This window comes from Cnephaeus nilssonii (assembly GCF_951640355.1).
Source record: "Cnephaeus nilssonii genome assembly, chromosome: 13".
In the NCBI taxonomy this organism is placed as follows: Eukaryota; Metazoa; Chordata; class Mammalia; order Chiroptera; family Vespertilionidae; genus Cnephaeus; species Cnephaeus nilssonii.
In genome coordinates this window covers 30576242-30603596 of record NC_137084.1, presented here as the reverse complement: position 1 = coordinate 30603596, position 27355 = coordinate 30576242, and the positions used below count along the sequence as shown (strand labels likewise).

At 53.2% G+C, this 27355-nt stretch overlaps 1 protein-coding gene across 1 annotated transcript in view; it reads left to right on the top strand.

Moving 5' to 3' along the window:
- OTOG (otogelin) overlaps positions 1 to 27355 on the top strand; it is a gene marked incomplete at both ends in the record, with an annotated part of 80508 nt that overhangs the window by 7410 nt on the left and 45743 nt on the right. The window contains 17 exons of the mRNA XM_079788140.1: positions 430 to 548; positions 2008 to 2213; positions 2955 to 3085; positions 3318 to 3424; positions 3743 to 3852; positions 4207 to 4335; positions 5402 to 5510; positions 5789 to 5835; positions 6333 to 6478; positions 8330 to 8462; positions 9319 to 9496; positions 12408 to 12532; positions 13505 to 13717; positions 15073 to 15253; positions 16933 to 17007; positions 17309 to 17352; positions 18881 to 19034. Of these exons, the coding sequence (XP_079644266.1) occupies positions 430 to 548; positions 2008 to 2213; positions 2955 to 3085; positions 3318 to 3424; positions 3743 to 3852; positions 4207 to 4335; positions 5402 to 5510; positions 5789 to 5835; positions 6333 to 6478; positions 8330 to 8462; positions 9319 to 9496; positions 12408 to 12532; positions 13505 to 13717; positions 15073 to 15253; positions 16933 to 17007; positions 17309 to 17352; positions 18881 to 19034 (2207 nt within the window). The remainder of the gene's footprint in view (positions 1 to 429; positions 549 to 2007; positions 2214 to 2954; positions 3086 to 3317; positions 3425 to 3742; positions 3853 to 4206; positions 4336 to 5401; positions 5511 to 5788; positions 5836 to 6332; positions 6479 to 8329; positions 8463 to 9318; positions 9497 to 12407; positions 12533 to 13504; positions 13718 to 15072; positions 15254 to 16932; positions 17008 to 17308; positions 17353 to 18880; positions 19035 to 27355) is intronic.

Below are 27355 nucleotides of genomic sequence, written 5' to 3'. Positions count from 1 at the left end.
ATGAGGTGAATATGTGTGTGTGTTCATTCTGTATGCATGTGAAATGGTGGGAGTATACAACCCTGCCTTTCAATCTGATGGGATAACCTGGGATGGAGAAACAAAGAGTCCAGAAATGGGGAGACAGCGCAATATAGTGAAAGAGCGCTGGGATTTGAACCAGCAGACCTGGGTTAGCATCCTGGCTGTGCGTGTGACCTTCGTCACTTCACCTTCTGAGCAGCAGTCGCCTCCTCTCTGAAATTCACATCATCGCAGCTCTGACCTCCCTGTGATGTTGGGGGACTGGGAGAGGTCTCAGATGAAAGGTGCCCGGCATGCAGTGGGCAGGTGATCAGCATTTAGCAGAAGCTCAACAGGGGGCCACGGGGTCCAGAACTGAAGTTCCCAGCAGGAACCCTGCACTCTGGCCTTTGAACCCCCAATCAGGTGCACAACGACCCGCAGTGCGGCTCCTCCCCCTACACCTGCTCCAGGTCTGTCAGCCTCTTCTTTGCGGGTGAGCAGGAGCTCCGTCTGGCCAAGGAGGTCACCCACGGAGGAGTGAGGTAACGACACCTTCTGCCCTGACCTCTCCTACTCCGGGGCAGTGCTGGTGGGGGTGGGTGAGCACCTGCCGTTCTCAGGCCTAAAGAAAATTGTTCTCGGGGGCAGCAGCAGAATTTCCACCATGAGGGCAGGAACACACTGGCAGGCCAGCTGGGCGTCCAGTCAGCTGGGTTTGCAGGAAGATGAGTCCCTCATGATTTTCTCTGACTCTCAGGCCCTGTGGGTTTCCATAAGTGAGTTTTCAGGCAAAGAGCAATTTCCCAGAGAGATGCGAGAGTGCTACTAAAGCGTGCTAATTCCCTGTCCACCCCCACAATTTGAAGAAAATCTGCCCGAATGGATAATACACAGTTCAAGTCTCCTCAGAACAGAAATGGCACGCTTTCGCCCTTTTCTGGTGACATGGGGTCATTTTCTGGGACATCAGGGGACCGCACAAGGGAGAAGGACCCTGTTCCCACACTAACTGGACTGTGGTTCTTTCTGAAACCTTCGTCGCTGTCCTCACTTCCCTGGCTGCTGTCAGTCACTTTGTTGCCGAAGGAGAGGTGGGGTCTTCCTGTGATGACCCTTCTCCCCTTTCTCTTTTCTGGCTTCAGAACTGGAAACGGGAAAACCAAGCTTTTGATACCATTTTGGTTGGTTGGGCGCCTCTTTTGTTTTCCTTTCCTGATTTTTCAGGTGGATTGCCAAATCCCAGGTTGGCTAGGAGACCCTATACCAGTAAAACCTGGGAAAGTGGTCCCTGCGTCTTTTCTTCTATCCCACTCTACCTTCATCCTTGGTGTTTGCTTTTCTTACCCCTTTCTCGTCCCCCACCAAACAAAGAAACAAAGTCTCTGCTTATACCATCTCTGCTGTCTAGGAGAGCGGAGCTAGCAAATCCAGTCACTCTAAGATTTGTCTCTGCCAAGGAAATTGCGATTTTAAAAAGCAATTTTAAAACTCTGGAGACAAAAGAATCTGTCTCTTTGGTGGACTTCTAGGCACCAAGGAGTCAGGAGGGGAAAGGGGGTCTTGGATCTCATGGTCCCAGTGGCCGTGTGGCTGAGGGAGATGCCGTGTACCTGGTCCCAGTGGCCGTGTGGCTGAGGCAGGTGCCGTGTACCTGGTCCCACTGGCCATGTGGCTGAGGCAGGTGCTGTGTACCTGGTCCCAGTGACCGTGTGGATGAGGCAGGTGCCGTGTACCTGGTCCCAGTGGCCATGTGGCTGAGGCAGGTGCTGTGTACCTGGTCCCAGTGGCCGTGTGGCTGAGGCAGGTGCTGTGTACCTGGTCCCAGTGGCCGTGTGGCTGAGGCAGGTGCCGTGTACCTGGTCCCAGTGGCCGTGTGGCTGAGGCAGGTGCTGTGTGCATGATGGGTCCTGCAGGTAGGGATGGATGGCGGATCCTTTGGTGAGGGGACTGGGCTAATGGAGGTGCTGTGAGTGCTCTGGCGCCCTGGGCTGTGCGTTGCAGGGTCCAGCTGCCGCATGTGATGGGGAGCGTGCACCTGCAGAGGCTTGCTGGCTACGTCCTTGTGCGGTATCAGTCCGCCTTCACGCTGGCCTGGGATGGCGCCTCCGCTGTCTATATCAAGATGAGCCCAGAGTTCCTGGGCTGGACCCACGGGCTGTGTGGGAACAACAATGCTGACCCCCAGGACGACCTGGTGACCAGCTATGGTAAGGTGCAGGGTGGGTGGCCTCCAGTGGGTTTTGGTGGAGGGACAGGTCTGGGAGGGCCTTAGGGAAGAACCCTGGGTCATGTTACTAAAGATCAGTGGGAGGCCACTTCCTACCACGAGTGTGACCTCAGTTCTTAACCACTCGACCTCAGTTTCCTCTTCTATAAGATAGTCATAATGAGAATTCCTACTAGGGTTGTGTGAGCATCTACTGGGCACTTTGCTGGGTGGGATTGACCTTCTAAGGCCTGGGTGGTGGGGGGGTGCAGAGGAGGGAGGAGGATGGAGGGCTAGAGAGCCAGGAAGAGAGGGCCCAGGTGGAGCTGAAGGTCCCTACGGAGGAGAGGTAAGAGTAATAGTGAAGGTGCAGGGCCCACAGCATATTGAACACTTTATGTGCATCACCCCATATAGTCCGTGAAATGATCTCATGGGGGGATTATTGGCCCTATTTCACATATGGGGAAACTGAGGCCCCGTGTCCAGGCTTACACTCGGTTCTCTCTCCACTGCATGGCGTTACCTCCCCTGAGTGTGGAGCAGTAGGGACCGACTCCAGGTGTTGAGCGTTCTCCCAGGAGAGTGTCTCTGTTGAGCATGCAGATTGGGAGGGGAGCTCAGGAGGCTGGATTCCCCAACTCCTTGCCCACCTCTGGGCATCTCCTCGGCTGCACCTGCCTTCCCTCAGATCCCTCTGTGCACCTGCCCCCACCTGTGGTCATGCTGGTTCTCCCCACAGGGAAGCTGACGGACGATGTGGCTGAGTTTGTGCACAGCTGGCAGGAGCAGGCCCCTAACCAGCCTCCAGGGCCCACAACCTCCTCCCTGCCCCGCCCACCGTGCCTGCAGCAGAGCCTGGGAACCATGCAGGTCGGGACCCCGGCTCCGTACCTCCCACCCTAGTGCCTGGCTTAAGTTGGGTTCCCATCTACCTCTTGAAAAGTCATTGGCGGCAGGTGCCCAGGTTGTTGGTGCCCAAGGACCCTGTCCTCTCCTCCCCCTCCCCTGGGCCTAAGCTGGGGTTCCATGTGGGGCTGGTGGAGTCAGAGGGCTGTGCGTGGCCCTGCTGGTCCCCGGCTCCAGCTCCCTGCCCTTGCCCCAGAGTGTGTATGACCGGTGTGAGGTGCTGCTGAGGCCCCCCTTTGATGCCTGCCACGCCTACGTCAGCCCTCTGCCCTTCGCGGCCAGCTGTACCAGCGATCTCTGCCAGTGAGTGGGAAGCCAGGACTGGGGGTGGTGGGGAAATCCCTCTCAGTATTGGGGCGGGGCTCAGCCCGTGGGCCACTGAGCCGGACAATCCCAGGCACTGACAGATATGCTTCCCAAAGCTCTGAAATTATCTGCAAAGATGGGACAGAGCTTTTCCATTCACTGAGGCTCAGAAATGGGGCCTGACCTCCCCCCCCCCCCCCACCGTTCCTTTCCCAGCTGTGTGGAGAGCAGGGGTGCCCTGCAGTCTCTACAGAATGTGGAGGGCTGGTGGCGATTGGGCCTTGCTCCAGTATTACCCTCGGTTTTCCTGCCCAGGTCAGCGGGTGATGAAGCCACCTGGTGCCGGGCACTGGCCGAGTATGCCCGGGCGTGTGCCCAGGCGGGGCGGCCCCTGCAGGGCTGGAGGACCCAGCTCCGGCAATGCAGTAGGTGCAGCCTGGTGGTGGGCAGGGGGGACCCAGACAAGCTCTGTCCTAGGGTTGTGGGTGGCATTCTGAGGCCTCAGCTCAATGTCCTGTCCTGCTCAGAACCACAGTGAGAGCTTTAAGCCCTGAGGTCTCATCCCATGTGACAGATGGGAAACTGAGGCTCAGAGTGGGATGGACTGGCCCAGGGCCATAGAGTGAGAGGAGGGTCGTTCTGGCCATTAGGACTAAGGGATCAGGAAAAATCAAAGCCCTTCCATTGCTGCCCCAGGGCCTAGGATAGGGACTGGGTGGGTCTTGGCAGAGCTGGGCCCGTAAGGAGCTGACAGGCCATACTGCTCCCTTCCTCCCAAGCCGTGCACTGCAAGGAGAAGGCCTTCACCTACAACGAGTGCATCACCTGCTGCCCCACCTCCTGCCAGCCCAGGGCGGCCTGCGTGGACAGCGAGATTGCCTGTGTGGACGGCTGCTACTGTCCCGATGGTATGCCAGGGACGAGGGGGTGCCTGACCTGGAGGGCACGGATTGAGCATGCAGCAGGGACTAGGAGGATGCCTGTGCGTGGAATGAATGAAGGAAGGAGCAAACAACTAATAAGTGAATAAATGAATGAATGGGCTAAGGGAGGTGAGGATGGGGGCGGGACTGTGGCTCTTGGGAGGTTTGGCAGGGTGTTTCATTTCGTTGGGTATGAGCTTTTTAAGGTGCGTAGATGAGGACAAGTCATCCATCATTCATCTGTTCATCTATCACAACGCATTTGTTTCAACATTCATCCACATACTGTTTTCACGGTGTATAACTTTGCAGCACATCTATAGTGTGCATGCAGGCCACTCGGCTAGGCAGGGGTGGGTTAAAAAATATAAAGATTGCCAAAACCGGTTTGGCTCAGTGGATAGAGTGTCGGCCTGCGGACTGAGGGGTCCCGGGTTCGGTTCCGGTCAAGACCATGTGCCTTGGTTGCGGGCACATCCCTAGTGGGGGGTGTGCAGGAGGCAGCTGATCGATGTTTCTCTCTCATCGATGTTTCTAACTCTCTATCCCTCTCTCTTCCTCTCTGTAAAAACTCAATAAAATATATTTAAAAATATATATAAAGATTGACTTTAGGGCTCAGACTCTGATGGCAGTGAGAAGACACTTACGTATGACTCCACTCTAAGGCACATCAGCTCAGGGGTTCACACAAGAAAGGATATAGGAATTCACTAGTGGGAGAGATGGTCAGGGAAGGCTTCCTGGAGGAGGGAGTACTTATGCTGGTTCTAGATACAGTAACAGGCTTTTGAGAGGTGGCGAGGAGACGCTAGACCGTATGCAGACTGTTTGGGATGGGTATCTCAGCAAAGTTCTGGAAGTGAGATTATTTGCTCAGAGGAAGTTCAGATCTGGCCTGAGCTGAGGATTTATACAGGAGGACATTTGAAGGTGGGCTCAGTGGTGCAAGAGCTTGGGTGTGGGGATCTTGATCCCAGGATCTGGAGAGCCATGAAAGGTTTGTGAACAGGAACGGAGGTGAGTTAAGTGGACCTTTCTGTCACCTTAGGATTGATCTTCGAGGACGGGGGCTGTGTGGCACCTGCTGATTGTCCCTGTGAGTTCCACGGGACCCTGTACCCGACTGGCTCTGTGGTGAAAGAAGACTGCAATGCCTGGTCTGTGTCCGCTGCTGGGGGTGGGAGGAGCTGGTAAATCCCAGGGCTTTCCATCAGGGCTGCCCATCTGGGGTCTGAGAGCCCTGATGACATGAGGGCGCTCACTCAGCATCTCTGAGTCACAGATGTCATTAGATTTCATCTGTGGGTGGAATCCCCACCGCCCATTTCAGAGATGGGGAAACTGAGGGCTGGAGGCAGGAGCTCTGTGGACCCCGCCACCCTCCAGCATCTCTTCCAGGAAGGGTGAGCCCCTGCCGTTCTGGTCTCTGTTTCAGCACATGCACTGCGGGCAAGTGGGTGTGCAGCACATCTGTCTGCCCAGGTACACCTGACCCCACCTTGGACTCTACCCCCTTCCTCTAGTCTCACAGTTTTGAGGGCAGGGAAACTGGGAGCCAGGCCTGCTGTTGGGGCTAGGGTGGTGGATTGGGGGGTCACTCAGGGGTTTGTTTGTGTTTTTTTTTGCGTAACCACCCTCCCTCTGTTTCCTCAGAGCTGCTTTGCCTGATTAAGCGATTACTCCATCCCACCAGGGCCCATTTTTCATGGGGTTCTATGTATCTAAGGGCCTTCCTGACTTCAGGGGCTTGGACCAGAATTGGTCTTCAAGCCCAAAGCCTGGTCTCCTGTCAGAGGGGGTTCAGGGCAGGGCTGCGCCTCCCCAGGGGCCAGGGCTCCCAAAGGGCAGGCCAGGGCTCCAGGCGCTGCCCTGAGTCCCGAGGACAGGGTGCTGACTCCTCCTCCTGCTCAGGGCCTGCAGGGCAGAGGCCGTCCCCACGCGGCAGCTCCCACGGGTCAGCCGCCTTTCTCTGTCCTCAGCCGAGTGTTCGGTGACTGGCGACATCCACTTCACCACCTTTGACGGCCGCCGGTACACGTTCCCTGCCACGTGTCAGTACATCCTGGCCAAGAGCCGTTCCTCGGGCACCTTCACAGTGACATTGCAGAACGCCCCGTGTGGCCTGGTAAGGGCTGGGGATCCCGGGCACAATCCCGCCAGCTGCCCGTGCCTTCTGCCCCTAGAAAGGCTGGGGATTTAGGGCAGGGCCCAGGTCTTTCCACAGCCCACTTAGCCTTCTGTCTATTGTTCTTGGGCAGAGCCTGGGGCAGGAGACTGGGTTCTGGCTCTAGAATAGCTGAGAGTCAGTCCCCTTTCTTGGGCCTCAGTGTTTGTTATTTTGTGTGTGTGTGTGTGTGTGTGTGTGTGTGTGTGTGTGTGTGTGTGTTTGTTTGTTTTTGTGTTTTTTAAAATCTGTAATATGGCTCTAATTCAACTTAATCTTCTCTGCTTCCTTGGATTGTATCTTCAACATCTCTGTATTCATTCATGCATGCATTCATTTTCATTCATTCATTCATTCATTCATTCATGAGTTCAGCAAATACTTGTGCCCAAAGCTATGTTAGGTCTTGGAGACTGGGATGAACTGAGCCTGGCTCTGGCCTTTTGGGCCTTACACTTTGCTGGGTAAGGCAGACAAGTGACCCCATAACCCACTCTGTTATAGGAGCTGTGACAGTGTGGAGAGTACAGGGTAGCTCTCCGTGGAGGAACTTTTCCTTGTTGCTATGTTACCTGGGCATCAGAGGTGGATCCAGAAAGGCTTCCTAGAGGAGGGGACCCCCGAGCTGTGTCAGCTCTGCCTAAGCTGGCCCCTGCCTCCCTCCTGAACCTTTTCTTCAAACACTTTGCCCAGTGGGTTCTGCCCCTCTGGTCATGTCCTTGAATGCATCATATGCCGTCCTGAGTCAGGGGACATGATTCAGCTATTCTCTCTTCCTGGATGTCTCCCTTCTCCCCTTCTCCCTTTGCATCATTCAGACCTCAGCTCCAGTGTCACTTTCCCCCAGGACTCAGTTTTCTGATCTGAAAAATGGGGTTGTTTATACTTACTGCATAGAATTGCTATGAGGATTAAATGAATACATGTATATAAAAAGATTAGAATAGTGCCTGAACATTGAAACTCTACATTAAAGTTAGCTGTTACAATTATTATTATACATTGTAGCATTAAGAGTTTTTAGCATTGCTATGATTATTTTTACATTATTATTATTATCATTTCCTAGGATGGCCTTTCCTGCCTCTGCAGATTAAGTCTGGTTCCTTTGCTATATGTTTTCTTAGCACCTACATGTGTTGGCAGCACTGGTCACAATGATAAATAGCCTGCTTTGCATTCTTCATTTAATGTCTGTGTCCCACACGAATATGTACTCTCCACGAGGGCAGGGACTATATCTGTCAAGTTCATCACTGTGTGATTGTGTTGATCTCTCCCAGTGCAAAGAAGTACAAATGGGCTCGTGCATACTACCCATTTTAGAGATGAAAACCTGAGGCCCAGAGAATATTAGCTCATATCCTGCCTCCCTGTGCGAGGAGCTTGGTACTCTGCAGGATGTGCACATGGAGAGAGCTCTGTAAACAACCATACAGAGCTGGTTGTATAATTGTAAGGATGAAATTGAAGGCCCAGCTGGCAGTCGAGTGGGGAGTGTTTCTGAGGCTAGACTTCGGGCCGTCCGGGGGCCATCTCTGCTCTGGGTCATAGACAGCCTGAGTGTTGACTATCACAGTTAATTGCATTATCCTAGCTCCGCCACTGACCTCCAGCCTGAGCCTCTGCCTTCCCATTCCCCAGATGAAAGCATTCAGTTAGAGGACCCTTAATGTCCTCTCGGGCTCTGTCACCATGAGGAGCCTGCCCCTGGCCTCAAACTGCACTCAGTTCTCTGCTCCTGGAGGGCTCTGTTGGGACCAGCAGGACAGACAGACTAACTCTGCCCCATGGGCCTTCCTTTCTCCCCAGAACCAGGATGGAGTCTGTGTCCAGTCGGTGTCAGTGATTCTGCACCAGGACCCTCGGAGACAGGTGACCCTGACCCAAGCGGGGGATGTCCTTCTGTTTGACCAGTACAAGGTCACCCCACCCTACACGGACGGTACGGCTTTGGTGGACGAGAGCTGGCTGGGAGCTGCTGCCCAGGCTTCTTCCAGGCTCCTCTGGCCAGAGGCACTGCCACGTGGGCGAGAGCTCCAATTCTAATCCTGGGTGGATCAGGTCAGGGGCACCTTGGTCCCCGGGACATGCATTATGGACCCTAAAATGACCTTTGTCCCCACTCCAACATGACAGGCTTCAGAGCAGTGTGGCCTCTCCTAACTTAGGGTATGAATGGAGCTGTTTTCTACCCCCGCTCTCAGATTTGTTTATTAATTACTGTTATCCTGTCTGATTCCACAGGGATTTGTGGTAGCTCGTAGGAAGCACGACTAACAAAAATGGCAGAACTACTAAGAAATAAAATAGCACCAGAGAAAATGCAAAAGGAAAGAAGAAAGAATAGGGACTCAAGATGGAGAGGAGTGGGGGTAAAGAGGCCAAAGAAGTGCAAACCACAAAGGGCATAAAATTCACCACACTTGCATCTAAACTTTAAAATTGCTACGACTGAATCCAAAGTCCTGTTGTGAGCTTCCTGGTGGCCGTTGTGAAAAGAATGGGCAGTTACGGAATTCCCTTTGCTAGAGAAGGAAACACACCAGTTCGCAGGGAGGCAAAGCTTTCATAGGCATTTAAAGCTAAAAGAAATGTCTCAGGGGGTTATCCCTGGTCCTGGTTTCATCATGGAGCAGGATTTCCTCAAGGCTCCCCACACCACCCCCTTGGCAGGTTTCACTGTGTGTGAAGGCTGGGCTGGGGATGGGGCTCGGAGGGCACCATGCAGGTGGTGGTGGTGGTGGGTGGGGTGCATCGTGGCCCAACTTCCCACATCCCCCTTTGGCTTCTGTGCCCAGACGCCTTTGAGATCCGGAGGCTGTCCTCCGTGTTCCTGCGGGTGAGGACCAACGTGGGCGTGCGGGTGCTCTACGATCGAGAAGGCCTGCGGCTCTACCTGCAGGTGGACCAGCGATGGGTGGAGGACACAGTGGGCCTGTGCGGCACCTTCAACGGCAACACGCAGGACGACTTTTTGTACGTGCTCCTGCCCTGGAACAGGAAGGAGGGGGCGGGGGGCCCGTGGGGCCGAGTATCCTAATCTCCCAAACTCCCATGGGCTCTCATGGGCCTGGTATTCACCATTGACCATTTATTTCTCTGCATGTAAATTTGAGTATGTTTCTTTAAGGCAGTGGCTCAGTCCTCTCTGTGCAGAAGATGCAGAGGTTGTTAAAATGCTGACTCCTGGGTCCTTCTCTTTAAGAATCTGTTATAGGTTAAGGCCCAAGAATCTTATTTCTAACTAGAGGCCTGATGCACGAAATTCGTGCAAAGGGGCTCAGCCCTTGCAGCCCCGGCTTCGTTCGGAAGTTCGTCTGGAAGGATGTCCGGTCTAATTAGCATATGATGCTTTTATTATTATAGACTAGAGGCCCAGTGCATGAAATTCATGCACGGAGGGGGGTGGGGTGTCCCTCAGCCCAGCCTGCACCCTCTCCCCCTTGAGGGATGTCTGACTGCCTGTTTAGGCCTGATCCCATTGGAATCGGGCCTAAACGGATGATCGGCCATCCTTCTCACAATCCAGGACTGCTGGCTCCCAACTGCCCTCCCCTGCTGGCCTGGTCCCCCCCAACTGCCCTCCCCTGCAGACCTGGTCCCCCCAACTGCTCTCCCCTGCAGACCTGGTCCCCCCAAACTGCTCTCCCCTGCAGGCCTGGTCCCCCTCAACTGCCCTCCCCTGCAGGCCTGGTCCCCCCCCCCAACTGCTCTCCCCTGCAGGCCTGGTCCCCCCCAACTGCCCTCCCCTGCAGGCCCAGTCCCCCTCAACTGCCCTCCCCTGATGGCCTGGTCTCCCCCTCCTCTGCTGGCCCGATTACCCCTAACTGCCCTCCCTGATGGCCTGATCACCCACAACTGCCCTCCCCTGCAGGCCTGGTACCCCCAACTGCCCTCCCCTGCAGTCCTGGTCCTCCCCCCCTGCCAACTGCCCTCCCCTGCAGGCCCGGTCCCCCCCAACTGCCCTCCCTGCTGGCCTGGTCTCCCCCAACTGCCCTCCTCTGCTGGCCTGATCACCCCCAACTGCCCTCCCCTGCATGCCTGGTACCCCCCAACTGCCCTCTCCTGCAGGCCTGGTCCCCCCCTACTGTCCTCCCCTGCTGGCCTGGTTCCCCCCAACTGCCCTTCCCTGCAGGCCTAGTCCCCCACAACTGCTCTCCACTGCAGGCCTGGTCTCCCCCCCCCCCCCCAACTGCCCTCCACTGCAGACCTGGTCCCTCCCCAACTGCTCTCCCCTGCAGGCCTGGCACCCCCCAACTGCCCTCCCCTGCAGTCCTGGTCCCCCTCAACTGCCCTGCTGGCTTGCCTGATCACCCACAACTACCCTACCCTCCCCTGCAGGCCTGGTCACCCCCCCCCCCCGCCACTGCCCTCCTCTGCTGGCCTGGTCACCCCTAACTTCCCATCACTGCCCTCCCCTGCAGGCCATCTTGTGGCGGTCATCTTTTGGTGGCCATATTGTGTCCACATGGGGGCAGCCATCTTTGACCACATGGGGGCAGCTATCTTGTGTCTTGGTGTGATGGTCAATTTGCATTTTACTCTTTTATTAGATAGGATAAGCACCACTGTGATTCTAGTCTATGAGGTCTATGGAGCATACCTTGAGAAATACAGTTTTATGGCAAAAAAATCTTAAAATTAGTAGGGGTTTGAGTTGGCTCGTAGTTGTTTGCTTTAATTGACTGTGAACACCTTTAGAGGAGTGCAACCCCCCAGTGAGCCAGTGTTGCCAGAATTCCTGCTTTCTCTCTCACCAACCCTTCAACTTCCCTGCCTGGTGCTGTTTCCCATGGTCCGGTGGAGAGTTAAGAGAGGACTCTCTGGGCTTGGACACAGTTTAATACCTTGGGAGGGGACAGTAGTCAGGCCTTCCAGAAATAAGGACGAAGGATTGATCTTGAAGGATGGGGGTTCCGGCCAGTCCTTCAAGTTACACGCATTGGGCGATGCAGAAGGAAACACGAGAGGCTTTCTTCAGCTGGAAACAAGAATTCAGATTTGCTTGGAAAAACCAGTAACAAGGAAAAGCTGAGCGCTTTTCAGTGCACGCACACTTGAAAAGCAGCACTCTGCTCTGTCTTGCCTGGTGGGGCTGAGGTTAGGGCAGCTGGCCAGATGGTGGGGGCAGACCTTGGTCTGCTGTGTGGGCTGCTTGCCGCCCTCCTAAATGTGAATTCTGCGGAAACACTGCTCTGTGTCACCTGAGGACTCTGGCTGCCCGGAGCAGTCATGTGGGCAGAGCCTGCCCCCTATGGACGCCGAGGGCTCTCTTCCTGGGTTTGGTGACCCTTGGCGATGGTGATGTTTAGAAAACATCATGCTTCTCCCCCTTGCTCTCCTTATTGCCCCTCGCGTGACTGTCTCCTACCCAGAGAGAAAGGGAGGGCAGGGGAGTTTTAGGAACGGCCAGTGGGAAGGCGAGGAAGAAGTCTGGTTCATAGTGTTCCTGTTTCTCTCTTTCTGACACGAAGAGCTGGGGGTGGGTGCAGAAGGTAGGGCAGTGTGGGCCCAAGCCCATTGGGAGTCCCTTTGGAACCTGTTACATGGGATGTGTGCGCGCACATAGCCGTAATTGTGTTTGCATGTGGCTGTGGAGGCCCCGTTGGCTGCTGTCATGTCTGGCACATATCTGCACTGTGTGTGAGTGTGTGTTTGCTTGAAAGGTGTGCGCAGGTGGTATTCTTGGGCCTATGGTGTTCCAGTTCAGGTGGGTACATTTGTGCCTCTTACCGTGTGTGCTTATGCTTGGTCCGTGTGTGTGTGTGTGTGTGTGTGTGTGTGTGTGTGTGTACATGATCAGGGGGGTGCTTACTTGGGTAAACACTGGATGTTCACCTGGGCCCCCATGGGCAAGTGTGTGAGTGTGGCTATGTCTTGGCTGCAGGTCCCCGGTGGGTGTACCTGAGAGCACCCCACAACTCTTTGGCAATTCTTGGAAAACGCTGTCTGCCTGCTCCCCGCTGGTCTCTGGCTCCCCCCTGGACCCCTGTGATATGCACCTGCAAGCTGGTGAGGTGGGGGGAGGGGGAATGGGTGCAGTGGGACTAGTTCGAGAGACAGGAGATGGGAACCCTGGGCATGAGGATGCTGGTCCAACTGGGCAGGGTTGCTAAGAAACTGGGGTTCCCTCCTGGTGAGGGTTTGTCAGGCAGGAAGCTTCACGTTCTACCCGGTTAGGTGCACTACTGGCTCCCTTATCTCAGGGCAAAAGCCCAAGTCCTCACTGTGGCCCCATCAAGTCCTACACCCTCTGCCCATCCCCCTCATCTCACCGCCTCCTCCCCGCCCTCCACTCTGCTCTGGCCCCCTGGCCCCCTTGCTGCTCTCCCCTCACAGCCAGGCCGCCTCTCCTCTCCAGACTTTTGCACTTGCTGTTCCCTCCACCTGGGATGCCCTTCCCTCAGAAAACATACTTCTCACCTTTTTCAAGATTTTGCTCAAACATCATCTTCCCACGGAGGCCTTTCCTGACCACTCGATTTAAAACCGCAATTTCCCCTCCGGCCTCAGCTTGCGATCCCTGTCTCCTTCCCGGCCTCTCTCCTTGGAGACTTCTCCTTCCACTTTTCTATGTAAATTGTTCAGTGATGGTCTCCACCGACCAGAATGTATGCTCCGTGAGGGCAGAGATTTTGTCTGTTTGTTCACTCCTGTTTCTCCTTCCAGCACATGGGTTCATGCCTGGTGGAATGCAATGTATGAGTGCATGTACACATGCGTAACGTGTGTACATGTAAACACATACCCCCTTACAGTTATTTATACTCATGCATGTGGCCCGCTACATATTCACATCCAAACTCACTAAACCATCCCCACACATTCCCAACCAGACATGCACACAGGCACACACACACACACACACACACACACACACACACACACACACATTCCCCTGAGCTGTAGGGAGGGAGGCAGGGGCTGGGCCTGGGCCCACCAAGCCTGACCCCCGGCCCCCGGCCCTGTGCCTCCTGTCCGCAGTCTCCTACGCGGTGCAGGCCTGCAGCGTGCTCATGGAGGAGCTGTTTGCGCCCTGCTCCCTGTACCTGAGCCCCGTGCCCTACTTTGAGCAGTGCCGCCGGGACGCCTGCCGCTGCGGGCAGCCCTGCCTGTGTGCCACGCTGGCCCACTATGCCCACCTGTGCCAGCGCCACGGGCTCCCCGTCGACTTCCGCACCCACCTGCCAGCCTGTGGTGAGTGCCCCACACTTGTGCGCCCATGTGAGGGGGCCTGGAGGAACGGGCGCTCCAGACCTGAGTGTCCACCTGAACTCTCCCCTCGCACGTCCCCAGTCTTCTCCGGCCTAACATCCCGCCTCGCAAACGGCTTCTGCTCTCCACCTCGGCCCAGGGCCTGGTCTCCTTCATCACCCAGGCCTGGGACATGTGACACCCAACTCCTGTCTTACCCTCACCTCCAGCCCATCTCCAGGTCCTGTCAGCCCACCCCACCCCCCCACCTCTCAGCACTTGCACTGCCACCGCTCTAGTCAGAGCTGGAACAAGCTTTCTAAAGACCACCCGCTCCGTGGCCCTCAGGTGCACGTGTGGCTCAATGGGCATGTGCTGGCCCATACCCACTGCACCCCACTCGGCCACACTCCTCCCATCTCTTAGTTGTCTCTGTGCCCCTAGCCCCAGCATAGGGCCCCACTCTGTAAGCTATAGGGAAATGTCTGTTGAATAAATGAAAAAGTAACAGCACTGGGAGTCAGGAGGCCTGAGTTCTAAGCCAGCCCAGTAGGTAATTGCTGTGTGTCCCTGGCAAGGCCATGCCCCTCTCTGAGCCAAAGTTTCTCTAAGAGGTGACTGGATAGGACCTGTGGTTCTCAGCATTGGTGCACATTAGACTCACCCCGGGAACTTTTCCAAATGCACTTCTCTGGGCCCATTCAGTTCAATGAAAACAACGTACCTGCGGAGGGCGCTGGTATCAGCATCTTTAAAAACTCTCCAGGTGGCTTGGTGTGCAGCCCCAGTGAGAGCAACTGAGCTGGACAGTCTCAGGGGATCTACTTGCCCTGACCCCTGGCAGTGGGAGACCCGGAGGAGTGGGACAGCGGCCAGATTAAGCAAAGAGAGGGCCGTCTGGACGAGAGGCTGCCGAGCAGGCATAATTGGTCTTCACAGCCGAGTGTGTTATAAGCGTGGAAATGAGAGGAGCAGGAGTGTGTGTGTGTGTGTGTGTGTGTGTGTGTGACAGGGTGGGTATGTGGCTGTCAGGGGCCAGTGATTTCCACCCCTCCCCCAATATCATTCCCTAAGAGGAATGCCCTGCAAAGAACATGATACACCAACGGCAGGGCCCAGGCTGAGGTCGGGAGGTGGGGCCCAGCGCTGCCGCCCTGCCATGCTGGGTGTAGTGGGAGGCAGTGGGACGCTGCCGTCAGGCTGGGTTTAAATCCCAACTCTGACCTTAACCTGCTGTGTGACTTTGGGTGAGTGTCTTAACTTCTCTGGTTCTCAGTTCTCCTCATCAGGATAATGATCCTACCCTACACAGTGGTGGGGACAAGGGAGACAAAGCACAGTTCCATTTTCTACTACAGCACTGTCCTGTGAGGCCACCAAGGAGTACAGCCCCTGTGTGGCCCTGTGTGGACAAACCTGCCAGGACCTGGCTGGCCCTGAGGCCTGTGGCGGTGACCTCAGCGAGGACGAGTGTGTGGAGGGCTGTGCCTGCCCACCAGACACCTACCTGGACACCCAGGCTGACCTCTGTGTTCCCAGGTGAGCAGGTCGGCTTGACCTCTGTCAGTCGGGGAGGAGGCTGGGGTCTCCAGGGCACCTGAGACTGGGGAGCCTGCCTGGCCCTCTGATGTCCCTACTTCATTTCACAGTCACAGGGCAGATCTGGGTGGGTAAGGTGGGTAGATGGGTGGGCTCCCTCCTCAGCTCTGGCTCTTCAGGCCACTCCACAGAAACAGAACTACCCCATAGGCAGTGGGACTCTGGAGTCACACTGGGTTTAAACCCCAACTCTGACCTTGACCTGCTGTGTGATCTTGGGTGAGTGTCTTAACTTCTCTGGTTCTCAGTTCTGCACATCAGGAGGACCACAAGACAGAACCACCCCACAGAGCCAAGAGGGTCTCTCTGCCCTCACCTCCCCACTCTGTCCACAAATATTTATTGACCCCCTAGTGTGGTCCCGGCATTTCTAGGCCCAGGGCATTCAGCTGTGATCAAACAGAATGCTGTCCTCATGGAGCTCCCATTCTAGGTGGTGGGGTGCAGAACAGACAGACAGACAGACAGACACTGATGGGTCTGGTGGTGACCAGAGCTACAAAGCGGAGTGAGAATAGGAGTCCTTGGGTGGGGCGGGTCACCGTTATGTCACCTGAGATGAGCATGGAAGGAAGGCCTTTCTGAGGAGGCAACTTTGGGCAGAGACCTGAGGGAAGTGAGGGAAGAGTGCTCCAGGCAGAGGGGGCGGGGCGGCCCTGAGGCTGCTGTAGGCCTGGTCTCAGTGTGGCTGGAAGGCATAATGGGAAGTGGAACCCTCCCAGGATCCCGGGGCTGACAGGCAAGGCCCTTGACCCCCCCCCCCCCCCCCCCCCGGCCATTTCTCCATCTGTAAAATGGTTTCACATTCGACTGAGTGGTGGGGGCTGGAGAGAGGCCTCTTTTGGGGGTAATATCAGAATCACGCATGCCTTTTTAAACTCCAGAATCCTCCCTGGAGATCCAGTTCCCCCCTCCCCCAGTGTTGAGTATTGCCAATGAGGGGAGCTTCTGTATGTTGTATGGGGGGGTGGGGACGACTGGAGAAGGAGAAAGTGACTGAGAAACCTCGGTGTGGGATGAGTTCAGACTTCCCTTCCAGCCCCCAACGGCTCTGCTCCAAGGCCTGCCCTTGGCTGTAGCCCACAGGTGCTGTGGGAGGCATGTGAGGAGGTAACAGTCTTTGCCCTCTGATGACCTACAGTGAGGAACTGAAAGACAGCACAAGGGTCCTTGCCTTACAGGGTCCTGTGAGGAGCAGATGACATGACGTATGTAGAGGGCCTAGCCTGGTGCTCAGAATACGTGACAACCTATAGGCATAGGCCTGAGCAATTAGAACAGATGCTGGGTGTGAATGACCAATACAAGACTATGGCCCTGTCCCCGACACGGCATGGGCTCAGGCAGTGTGGCCTTGACTTTACATCCAAAAGACATTGGCGTTGGGAGTGTACGGAGACCTAGCTCGGTGGATTGGCCTTGAGTCTGAGGCCCACCCCTGACCTCTGTCCCCGGTGCCAGGCTGGCTTCCTCACTCCCTGGAGATGTGTCACCTGTCACAGTAGATGCCATTAGATGTCCCTCTGCCCCTGGCTGGCAGAGAAGTGAGTCCCTGTCCATGGCAGTCCCCGCCTCAGCTCCTGCGTCCGCTCACTGTTCTCTGCTCCTGGGTTTTATAGGAACCAGTGCTCCTGCCACTTCCAAGGCGTGGACTATCCCCCGGGAGACAGCGACATTCCGTCTCTGGGCCACTGGTGAGCTCCCTGTGCAGCCGTGCTGCTGTCTTCTCTGTCAGTGGAAGTTGCTAACTGAAGAGAGTGCATCTGAGCAGAACGTCCCATGGATGGCACCCACCTCTGCACAGGAGCCAGGGACAGGCAGCGGGAGGGATCTGGGGCAGTGGCTCCGGGTCTCTGGGTCCTACAGTGACTGGGGTTTGGTGTCTGGGCTGTGCAGTGACTGGGTCAGCTAATCAGCATCTCTCTCTCTCTCTCTCTCTCTCTCTCTCTCTCTCTCTCTCTCTCTCTCTTTCTCTCTCTCTCTCTCCCTCTGCAGCCACTGCAAAGATGGGGTCATGAGCTGTGACAGCCGAGCCCCAGGTACGGGGACTGGAAGGGAGGGGGCTCTTTCATGTAGTGGGGTTATAGAGAGGAGAGTGAGGAGCTCAAAAACAGATGGGGATGGGGAGAGGCCACCCCCAATCTTGCCCTGCACTGAGCCTTCTGTGTTCCTTGCCCTCTTGGGAAAGACTCCAGCTTGGAGGGTGGCGTCCAGAAATCCTGTCCCAGCCTCAGTCCCACCCTACGCCCGTCCTTCCTGCTTCCCTAGGAGAGCCTGAGACTTTCTCTCTCAGGGTGGCCAGCTGGTGTCTGGACGGTCCCTGGAGTTCCCCTGGGTCCTGGATTTCCTGGGCCTGAGCCATCACGTGTCTACTGAGGCAGACTCTCAGTCGGGTGCTGGACATGGGGGTCACAGAGATGGGGAGGACAGCCTGGGTCTTTGAGACGTTCCCAGGCCATAGAAATGGGGGTAAGGTGGCCCGGCGATGGGTCAGCCTGTGAGGGGCTTGGAGGTGGTAGAACGGAGCCTGGGGTCTTCAGGGAGCGTCTCTTGGGGCAGAGGAGGCCACTGAGGGTGGAGATCAGCACAGAGGGGACCAGAGACTAATCATATGGCAGGTGGCAAAGAGCAGGGCCTCCAGAGTCAGGCAGCCTGGGTTCAGACCCTGCCCAGCACTCGCTGGCTGTGCAGTCCGGGGTAACTCACTGCACCTCTCTGAGCCTTTGTTAACTTTTTTGTAAGTAACCTAGACTTCTGCATTCTCCCCATGTTCCATGTGTATCCCTGAAAGTGTTTTCCTTGCATCACTCCTGGCTTTGGATTTCTGCCTCTTTGGGACTTTTATTTCCTGTGGCTCTTCCTTTCTCTCTGCTCCATCCCAGGCTGGGCATGAAACTCAGCTCTCTTTTACTGATTTTCCTGAAGATCACTCACACAAGTGTGAGCGTGCACAGCCAGCTTGACGGAAGGCCTGGCGAGAGAGAGAGAGAGAGAGAGAGAGAGAGAGAGAGAGAGAGTTTATGCCATAGAAATACGGGGAATGGGAACTGACTTCCTGTTGCTAAAAGTCCTCTGGCCACCCCGCCACACTGCATGGCTTCCCTATTTTTAGCTCCTCTCCTCATCCCTTTGGGGCACTTCCTCTCTATCGTGCCTTTTGCAAGCAGAAGTGTTTCTCTCCATTATATGGGGATATGGGGGTAAGAATACCTCACAGAGCTGTTACAGGATTAAATAAGAAAACACATGTGAAGTCGGGGAGCAGTGCCTGGTGGGGAGGACATGTTCGGTAGCTGGGGCTGGTAGCTGAGGAGGTTGTCCTGCTGTGGGACACCACACATCCCTCCTCTCCACGTGGGATGTGCACATGGGACCCAAGGAACGTCCAGAAACAACCAGGACACCAAAAAGCATCAGGGCCCATCTCTCCCTGCATCTCCCAGATGCCGGGTCCCCTCATCTCCCTGGCCAACCCTGCCACCCAGGACCCCACCCCCAGGCCCGGGTGTTCCAAGCATCTTGCTGAGTGCCCGCGCTCCTTCCAGCACCCACCCTCTCCTCTTTCAGCCGCTGCCTGCCCAGCGGGCCAGGTCTTCGTGAACTGCAGTGACCTGCACACCGACCCCGAGCTGAGCAGAGAGAGGACGTGCGAGCAGCAGCTGCTGAACCTGAGCGTGCCTGCCCGGGGCCCCTGCCTCTCAGGCTGTGCCTGTCCCCAAGGGTAGGTATCTGTGTTGCCATGGTCTCCCACTCTGCGAACGTGAGGTGGAATGAGGGCCAGGGAAAACCTCACACAGCCTTGCAGGCAGACACTAGCGCAGGGCTGGCCCGTGACAACATAATGGCCAGTGAGGAGTCTGAGAGAGGGCAGGAGCGTGTGGGGTGGAGTGTACCTGTCCCTGCGTATTACCAACAGGCAACCTTGGATAAGGGCCTGGCCTCTCTGAGGCTCAGTTTTACATCTGTGAAATGGGAATAATAGTAAGACCAGGTGGTTGTGAGGATTAAACAAGCAGCAAGTTGTTGTGAGGATTAAACAAGGTACTGCAGTTGAAGCGCTGAGTGGGGTGTGGCAGGCTCTAGAGCAGGGGTCCTCAAACTTTTTAAACAGGGGGCCAGTTCACTGACCCTCAGACCATTGGAGGGCCGGACTATAGTTTAAAAAAAACTATGAACAAATTCCTATGCACACTGCACATATCTTATTTTGAAGTAAAAAAACAAAACGGCAAAAACACCCGCATGTTGCCCGCAGGCCGTAGTTTGAGGACGCCTGCTCTAGAGGTCCAGTGGGTTCAAGGCCGTGAGAGAGTAAACCCTTGTTTCAGCTCCCAACCTCTTTCCCTGAACAGAGGTCTGAACAGAGCCCTCTGGTGACAGTCTGGTGCCCCTATAATCCTCGCAAAAGCAAGGCCCACCCAGTGCCCCTCAGGCGGCATTAAAGCTGTGAGATCCATACGAGGTGGGTTTTGTGGGTTGCCCGTGGGTGCTCTGTACACAGGTGGCTGCAGGGGCCCTGTACCCAGCTCTGCCAGTTCTCATTCCTGATGCTGGTCTTGCTTCAGGTCTGAGCTAAGAAGACAGATGGTGCCATGACTTGGCATTGCAGGGCTGTGTCCTTCAGCCTGTGCAGAGGTCAGTGGTCAGCTGGGAGTCGTGGGCCAGGCCTGGCAGCCAAGGAAAGTGAGAGGCGGGGGGGTCAGGACTTCTAGGGTGGGAAAGGGAAGAGGTAGTCATTTGGAGCTTTACTGGTTATGAAACACTTTGATATTACCATCCCATTCAATCTCAGAGCATCCCTCAAAGAAAGGAGGGAAGGATCATTATTCCCACTTTGCAGACGAAGAAACTGAGGCCAGGGGCAGGATGGAGGGAAATGGTCTGCCATGGGAGCCAGGACTCAAACCCCGCGGTGCTTACTCTAAAGCCTGCCCATTGGTTAGAGCGCTGACTGCATGAGGCCCCAGGCCTGGTCCCCTACACAGAGGTCACAATGTGGGTGATGAGCCTGCCCCTTCCTAGGCAATGCCACCCACAAGAAGCCTCGTGAGGTCTCAAGAACCTTCACAGGATCCTAGGCCAACTGCCACCTGCTGTCACTCGGGCCCCAGAGGAGCTCGCGAAGGGTGTCTGTCACTGAAGGCCTCTGTGGCACTGTCCTGGTGTGCCCCGGACAGGGAGAGCCAGGGCCTCTGGGGTCAGGAGCAGAGGGTCAGTCACTGCCCAGCACGGTGGCAAGGCCCCAGAGGGAAGGTGGACCTGGGAGGGGTGGACTGGAATGGAGACTTGGCTTGGTTCTGCCAGTGACTCTTCACGTGACCTCTCTCAGCACGTGATCCTCGTCTGTAAAATGAGGGTTGAGGGCTCCCTCCCGGAGGAGCCTGGGGAATGGAGGACTCAGCGAGACCCCTGTCGTGAAGGGGTTTTGGGGTTCTCTAGGGATGTATGTGCTCCTCAAATATTAATGTGCTCACGAATCTCCACCAGAGACTGCATTTCCAACCAGCTCCCCGGAGATGCTGTGCTGCTGGTCTGGGGACCTCACTTTGAGCAGCAAGGGTCTAGCGCCCTGGCCAACACGCGGGACTCATTTAACCCCGAAGAGCTCAGAAGCCAGAGGGGGTTCCCTTTTCAATCCCAGGCTCCAAAGGAGAAGAGAGGATGGGCTGGGTGACCTTGGACAAGTTACCTGGCCACTCGGGCATCAGCTTTCTTGTCTGTAAGGCCCAGCTGGCTGCTGGCAGGACCCGCCTGAGCGGGCAGTACCCAAATCCTCCTGCCCTGCTCCCGGCCGTTCACAGGCCAATCCAGGTCCCGGTGCTGTGCCAAGAACACCACCGTCGGAGGGCTTCATGTTTGTCGTTAGCTCTGTGACGTCACGTGATTCTTCTGAGCCTGGGTTGGCTCCTCTGTGAATTGCGGGTAGTAGCACTCCCTGTGCAGGGTTCTGGTGTGATTTAAGTGAGAGACTTAAGTGAGACACAGGCTGCAGGGAGCCGGCGCTGCTCTGCGGTGCTCCATGAAGACACGTCCTCTTCCCCTGTTCACTGTTCAACCCCATCACCTCCGGGGTATTTGCCGAGTGGCTCATGTACTGCATCAAATGCCCGTGAGGAGCTCACACACCTCCCACGGGGGCTTCTCAAGGGGAAATTATTACCATCTCAACTTGTAAAGAAAGGCCAGGCATTTCCTGGCCTCGTGGAGCGTCCTCCTGGGATTTGGGATAAGGTTCCCAATGATGCCCAAGTACCGCCCTAACAACCCCTGTTGGGGACCCTCTGGGCCCCTTGGCCCCATGCCTCTCTCCATAGTGTTTCTAAGAACCTCTGGATGCTGTGTATTGCTGCAAAGGACCTGGCCACTGCAGGGGCCACGGAGGCCGGCTGTGGCACTCCAAGGGGCCTGGGCCGCTAGGCTGTCTAGCACAGCGGTGATGTATTATCTCACCACCTCCTGGGGGAGTTAACCCTGAACCTCAGTTTCCTCATCTTATAGTGGCACAGAGTAGGCACTCAACGTGAGCAGACAGCGTTGTCTTCTTTCCTTTGGATCCCATGCACTTGCAGTTGTCCCCCGAGGGGGCCTTGGAACAAGAGGGTCCTTTAACCGCTACGGAAAGGGCGCTCCACAGATTGAGGGCACCTTGAGGACAGAGGCCAAAGCTCCAAGTCTTTGCATACTCCTCTCTGTGGTGGGCACGAAGCAGGTGCTCAGGGATGTAGGCAGGCCTGCAGAGGGCAGGAGGGAGCAATGGATGGTGGGTGGCAGGGAAGACCTCTGAGGAAGCGTCTAGAGCCCGGGCCTGGGGCTGAAGGTGGAAGGCAATGAGCCAGCCCACTGCTGGTGTCTGATGCAATTACGGGGAAAGGAGGGGCAAGAAAACAATATTACTGTGTCCATACCCGGCACTAGGCAGTGTGCCCAGGTCTATAATTACATTCTCATAATGACCTTGGGAGGAAGGTGTCATTATTTTCGTTTTACACATAAATATACAGACGCTTAGAAAGGTGGCTTCAAGGAAAACGTAATGGATTAAGCACAAGCCTTTTCCCCTGCTTCCTCCCACAATCGCAACAAGATGCTGGTAATGGAGTAAATAAAGTATAAATCTCCAGCGACAAGGAGAACAGCAGTGGGGTGACAGTGGTACAAGATGGGTCAATTGTTTTTGAAGGAGGAATGAGCTGGGTGTGTGGAAACTGACCTTGAGAGCAGAGGTTGGCAGCTGATGCCTGGGCACCCAGGACAGCAACCTACTTCCTGTCGACAACGTTAGGACAGGAGGCTCCGGGAATCCCAGAAGGTGGGGTGGCGGCAGGGAGACAGACAGATGAGTCCCAAGTCGTGTCAGGAGCAGTTAAACCACTGGCCACCTTCCCACCCCCACGGGTCCTGAGACGGCCCTAGTGCCACCCAGCAGGAGAGAGGTAGTAAGAGTTTCTAGAGAAACCAAATCTGAGGCTTTGATCTTAGGGGAACAAGGAGGGATGAGAGATGGAGTGGAAACTGGGAGATCGAAGGAAAACCTACTGGGTCCCCCCGCCCTCTTCCCCAGCCTGGTTCCCAGGTCAGTAGCTTCAAAGCTTTAGCCTCCCAGGCCAGAGATGAAAGAGAATTCTTCTCTCTACAATTGGCCGGGGCAAAAGAAAACAAACTAACAAAAGAAACTGGCCTTTGGGGGATTCCCCAAGAAAATGGTGGGTCCCCCTTAAATATGGAGGTTCCAGTCAGCCTTTGGTGCCTCACTGTTGTTGATTTTTTTCTTTTAATTTTAAAAAACATAGGCATACTTGATATGTAATAAAAATGCACAGATTCTAAGTACACAGCTGTGCTAAGCTTTGACAAATCTATATCCTCTGGTAACCCACACCCCTCCCAAGCTATAGACACTCCTGTCACTTTAAAAAATTCCCTCATGCCCTATGCCTTTCCCCAGGTGGTTCCTCCCACCCCGTTCGCCATGGTCTTCATTTCAGCGTAGATGGACTCTGGCTGTTCTAGGTGTTCACGACGTGGAATCATACAGCATGACACCTGTCTTCCTTTCCTGGGCGTATGTTTTCGAGGTTGATCCACATGGCTACACTTTCCCGTCGTTTGTTTATTTTTATTGCTCAGCTGTATTCCATTGTCTGAATATACAGTAATTCACTTATCCACTCAGTGTTGATGGCTGTTTGGGTTGTTTCCAGTTTGGGGCTATTTTGAATAAGGCTGCTCTGTCTTTATCTTGGATGAGCTGGTCGGCATGGAATTGGGCCCTAGGGCAGCTTTATTGTGTAATTAGATGAGAAACTTCCAAATAATTTTCCAAGGCGCTGGGACAATCGTACACTCACTGCAGGAGAGTGCTGGCCGCAGCACCTTCTCACTAACACTTGGTGTTTTCTGACTTTTTATTTCTTGTTATTTCAGTAAGAACATAGTCATCGCTCAACACAGTTTTAATTTGTGTTTCCCTAATGACTAACGATGAGTCCTTTTTTGTATGCTTTTTGTACATCTTCCTTTGTGAAGTGTCCATTCAAGTCTTTTGCCCATTTTTCATTTGGTCAATTTTTAACATTGAGTTGTAGGCGTTCTTTATATATTCTGGATTGAAGCCCCTTGTCCAACATAGGTATTGCAAATATTTCCTTCCAGTCTGTGGTTTGCCTGTTTATTTACGTAATGTGTTTCATATGTCTAAAGACTTCTAATGAGCAGAAGTTTTAAATTTGGGTGACGCCTAATTTGTCATTTCTTTCTCTAGGATTTAGTGCTGTCTGTGTCCTAAGAAATCTCTGCCAACTCCAAGGTTGCAAAGATATTCTATGTTTCCTTCTAGGAGCTTTACAATTTTAGCTTTTACATCTGGGTCTGTAAGCTATCTAAAGTTATTATATTTTGTATATGTTGCAAAATGGAGTCAAGTTTTTATTTTATTTTTTTAACTGATGGATATCTAGTGGTTCTAGCCTCATTAAAAAAAAATAAGACTTTCCTCTCCTTATTGAATTGTTTTGGCACCTTTTTTTGTAAAAAAAATCAATGGACTGTAGAAACGTGGGTCTATTTCAGGACTCTCTGTTTGGTCTCATTGATCTATTTTTCTATCTTTAGGCCAATATCACACTGTCTTGATTTCTAAAGCTTTATAGGAAGTCTTAAAATCAGAAAGTGATAGTGCTCCAACTTTGTTGCTTTTCAAAGTCTTTTTGACCCTGCTAAGTCTTTGCATTTCCATGTAAATTTAGGATCAGCTTGTTGATTTCTACCAAAGAGCCTCTGGGATTTTGTTAAATCTGTAGATCAGTTTGGGGAGAACTGGCACCGTCACACTCATGAGTCTTTCAATGCACAAACGTGGTGTTATCAATTCATCTATGGAGTCTTTTTTCATCTCTCTCAGCCATGCTTCAGTTTTCACATAAAGGTTTTTGCACATTTGTTACTGAACTTATTCATAAGCATTTGTTGTTTTTGTTGTGCATTGCATCTAAGTTGTCAACTTTATTGGCTTGTCACTGTATAAATATTGCCTTATTTTCCTTTTAATATCTGTAGGGTATGCAGTGCTGTCTCTTGTTGTTCCTAATATTGGTGTTTGAAGATTTTATTTATTTACTAGAGGCCCGGTGCATGGATTTGTGCACCAGTAGAGTCCCTCAGCCTGGCCTGTGGGGATCGGGCTGAAACTGGCTCTCTGACATCCCTCAAGGGGTCCCAGATTGTGAGAGGGCAGTTCTTGGGTGACACACACTGGAATCGGACTCCCTCCTCTCTGGTTCCAGGTGCGTCACCCAAGAACCACAGCTGCCAAGTCACTGCAGCTTAGCAGCTCCTGCTTTGAGCATCTGCCCCCTGGTGGTCATTGTGCATCATAGCTACCGGTCGGCTAGTTGAATGGTCAACCAGTTGCTTAGGCTTTTATATATATAGACTAGAGGCCTGGTGCACGAAATTCATGCGGGGGGGGGGGGGTGTCCCTCAGGCCAGCCTGCACCCTCTCCAATCTGGGGCCCCTCGAGGGATGTCTGACTGCCCGTTTAGACCTGATCCCAGTGGGATTGGGCCTAAATGGACAGCCAGACATCCCTCTCACAGTCCAGGACTGCTGGCTCCCAACTGCTTGCCTGCCTGCCTGCCTGATTGCCCCTAATTGCTTCTGCCTGCCAGCCTGATCACAACCTAACCACTCCCCTGTCAGCCTGATCGACACCTGTCTGCTCCTCTGCTGGCCTGATTGCCCCTAACTGCCTTCCCCTGCCAGCCTGGTTGCCCCTAGCTGTCCTTCCCTGCAGGCCTGGTCTCCCCCAACTTCCCTCCCCTGCAGGCCTGGCTCCCCCCAACTGCCTTCCCCTGCAGGCCTGGCTCCCCCCAACTGCCTTCCCCTGCAGGCCTGGTCCCCCCCAACTGCCCTCCCTTGCAGGTCTGGTCCCTCCCAACAGCCCTCCCCTGCTGTCCTGATCGCCTACAACTGCCCTCCCCTGCTGGCCATCTTGTGGTGGCCATCTTGTGTCCACATGGGGGCAGCCATCTTTGACCACATGAGGGTGGCCATCTTGTGTGTTGGAGTGATGGTCAATTTGCATATTACTCTTTTATTAGATAGGATTTTTTTAAATATCCAGTCTAACCAGAGCATTCCCAATGTTATTGATCTTGTCCAAGAACCAACTTCTGGTTTTATTGATTTTCTGTTTTCTATTTTAATTCTGCTCTTATCTTTATTATTTCCTTCTTATTACTTACTTTGAATTTAATTTGGGTTTATTTTCTAATTTAGACATTTTATTGCAATTCCTTCTTATTTTCTAATATAAGTATTTAAAGCTAAAAATTTCCCTGTAAGCACTGCTTTAGCTGCACTCTACTAATTGTGATACAATGTGTTTTTGTCTTTTTGGTAATATTTTATCATTTCCTCCTTGATTCATGGTTTATTTAGAAATGCTACTAAATTTTGGAATATTTGGAGATTTCCTTATATCTGTTTGTTCCTGGTTTCTAATTTAATTTCATGGTGGTTAGAAAATATTCTTTGTATAATTTCAAGTCTTTGAAATTTTTTTATGGTATAGAATATAGTTGTCTTGGTGAGCTTTCCATGTATGCTTGAAAACAATGTGCATTCTGCTATTATTGGATAGAGAGTTCTTTAATTGTCAATTAGGTAGAGAACATTTTTAGACTTGTTCAAATCTTTTACATCTCTGATGATTTTTTTTTTTTTTTTTTGCCTATTTGTTTTATCATCAGTGGAGTGGAGTGTTGGAATCTCCAACTATAACTATGGATTTGTCTCTTTCACTTGTTAGTTCTGTGAGTTTTTCTTCTGTTTTGTTTGTTTGTTTTTTAGGCTTTGTTACTTAGTGCATGCCATTGAGGATTGTTATGGTCTCTTGATAAATTGACTCTTTTACTGTCATGAAATAGCCCTCTTTATTACTGTTAATGCTACTTTTCTTGAATTCTATGTTGTCTGATGTTAATATAGCCATTCCATCTTTCTTACGACTGGACTTTGCATGGTATTTCCCCCATCATTTACTCTTACCTTATCTGTGCCTTTATCTTTCAATTGTGTCTTTTGTAAACAGAATATAATTGGGTTTTGCTTTTTTAGCTGATGTTACAGTTTCTCCCTTTTTATTGGAGGATTTATGCATTTGCATTTAATGTAATTTGACTAGATTCAATACTACCATCTAGTTATTATCTGTTTATTCTATTGTTCTTTGTTTATTTTATTCTTCTGCCTTCTTTTAGGTTAACTATTTTCCAGTATTCTATTTTATCTCCTTTATTAATTTTAAACTATATATCTTGGCATTTTTGCAGTATTTCTAGAGATATGTATCTTTCACTTATCAATTTACCACAAATTAATATTTTTCCACTCTTTGTAGAATATTTTGCAACAACGTACTTTCATTTATTTCCTTCTCATTCTTATTATTGTCATACATTTACTTTTATATGTTATAAACCCCACAATTCATTTACATGAATCTTGTTCTCAATGCTGTTATCTCTTAAAGAAATTAAGAA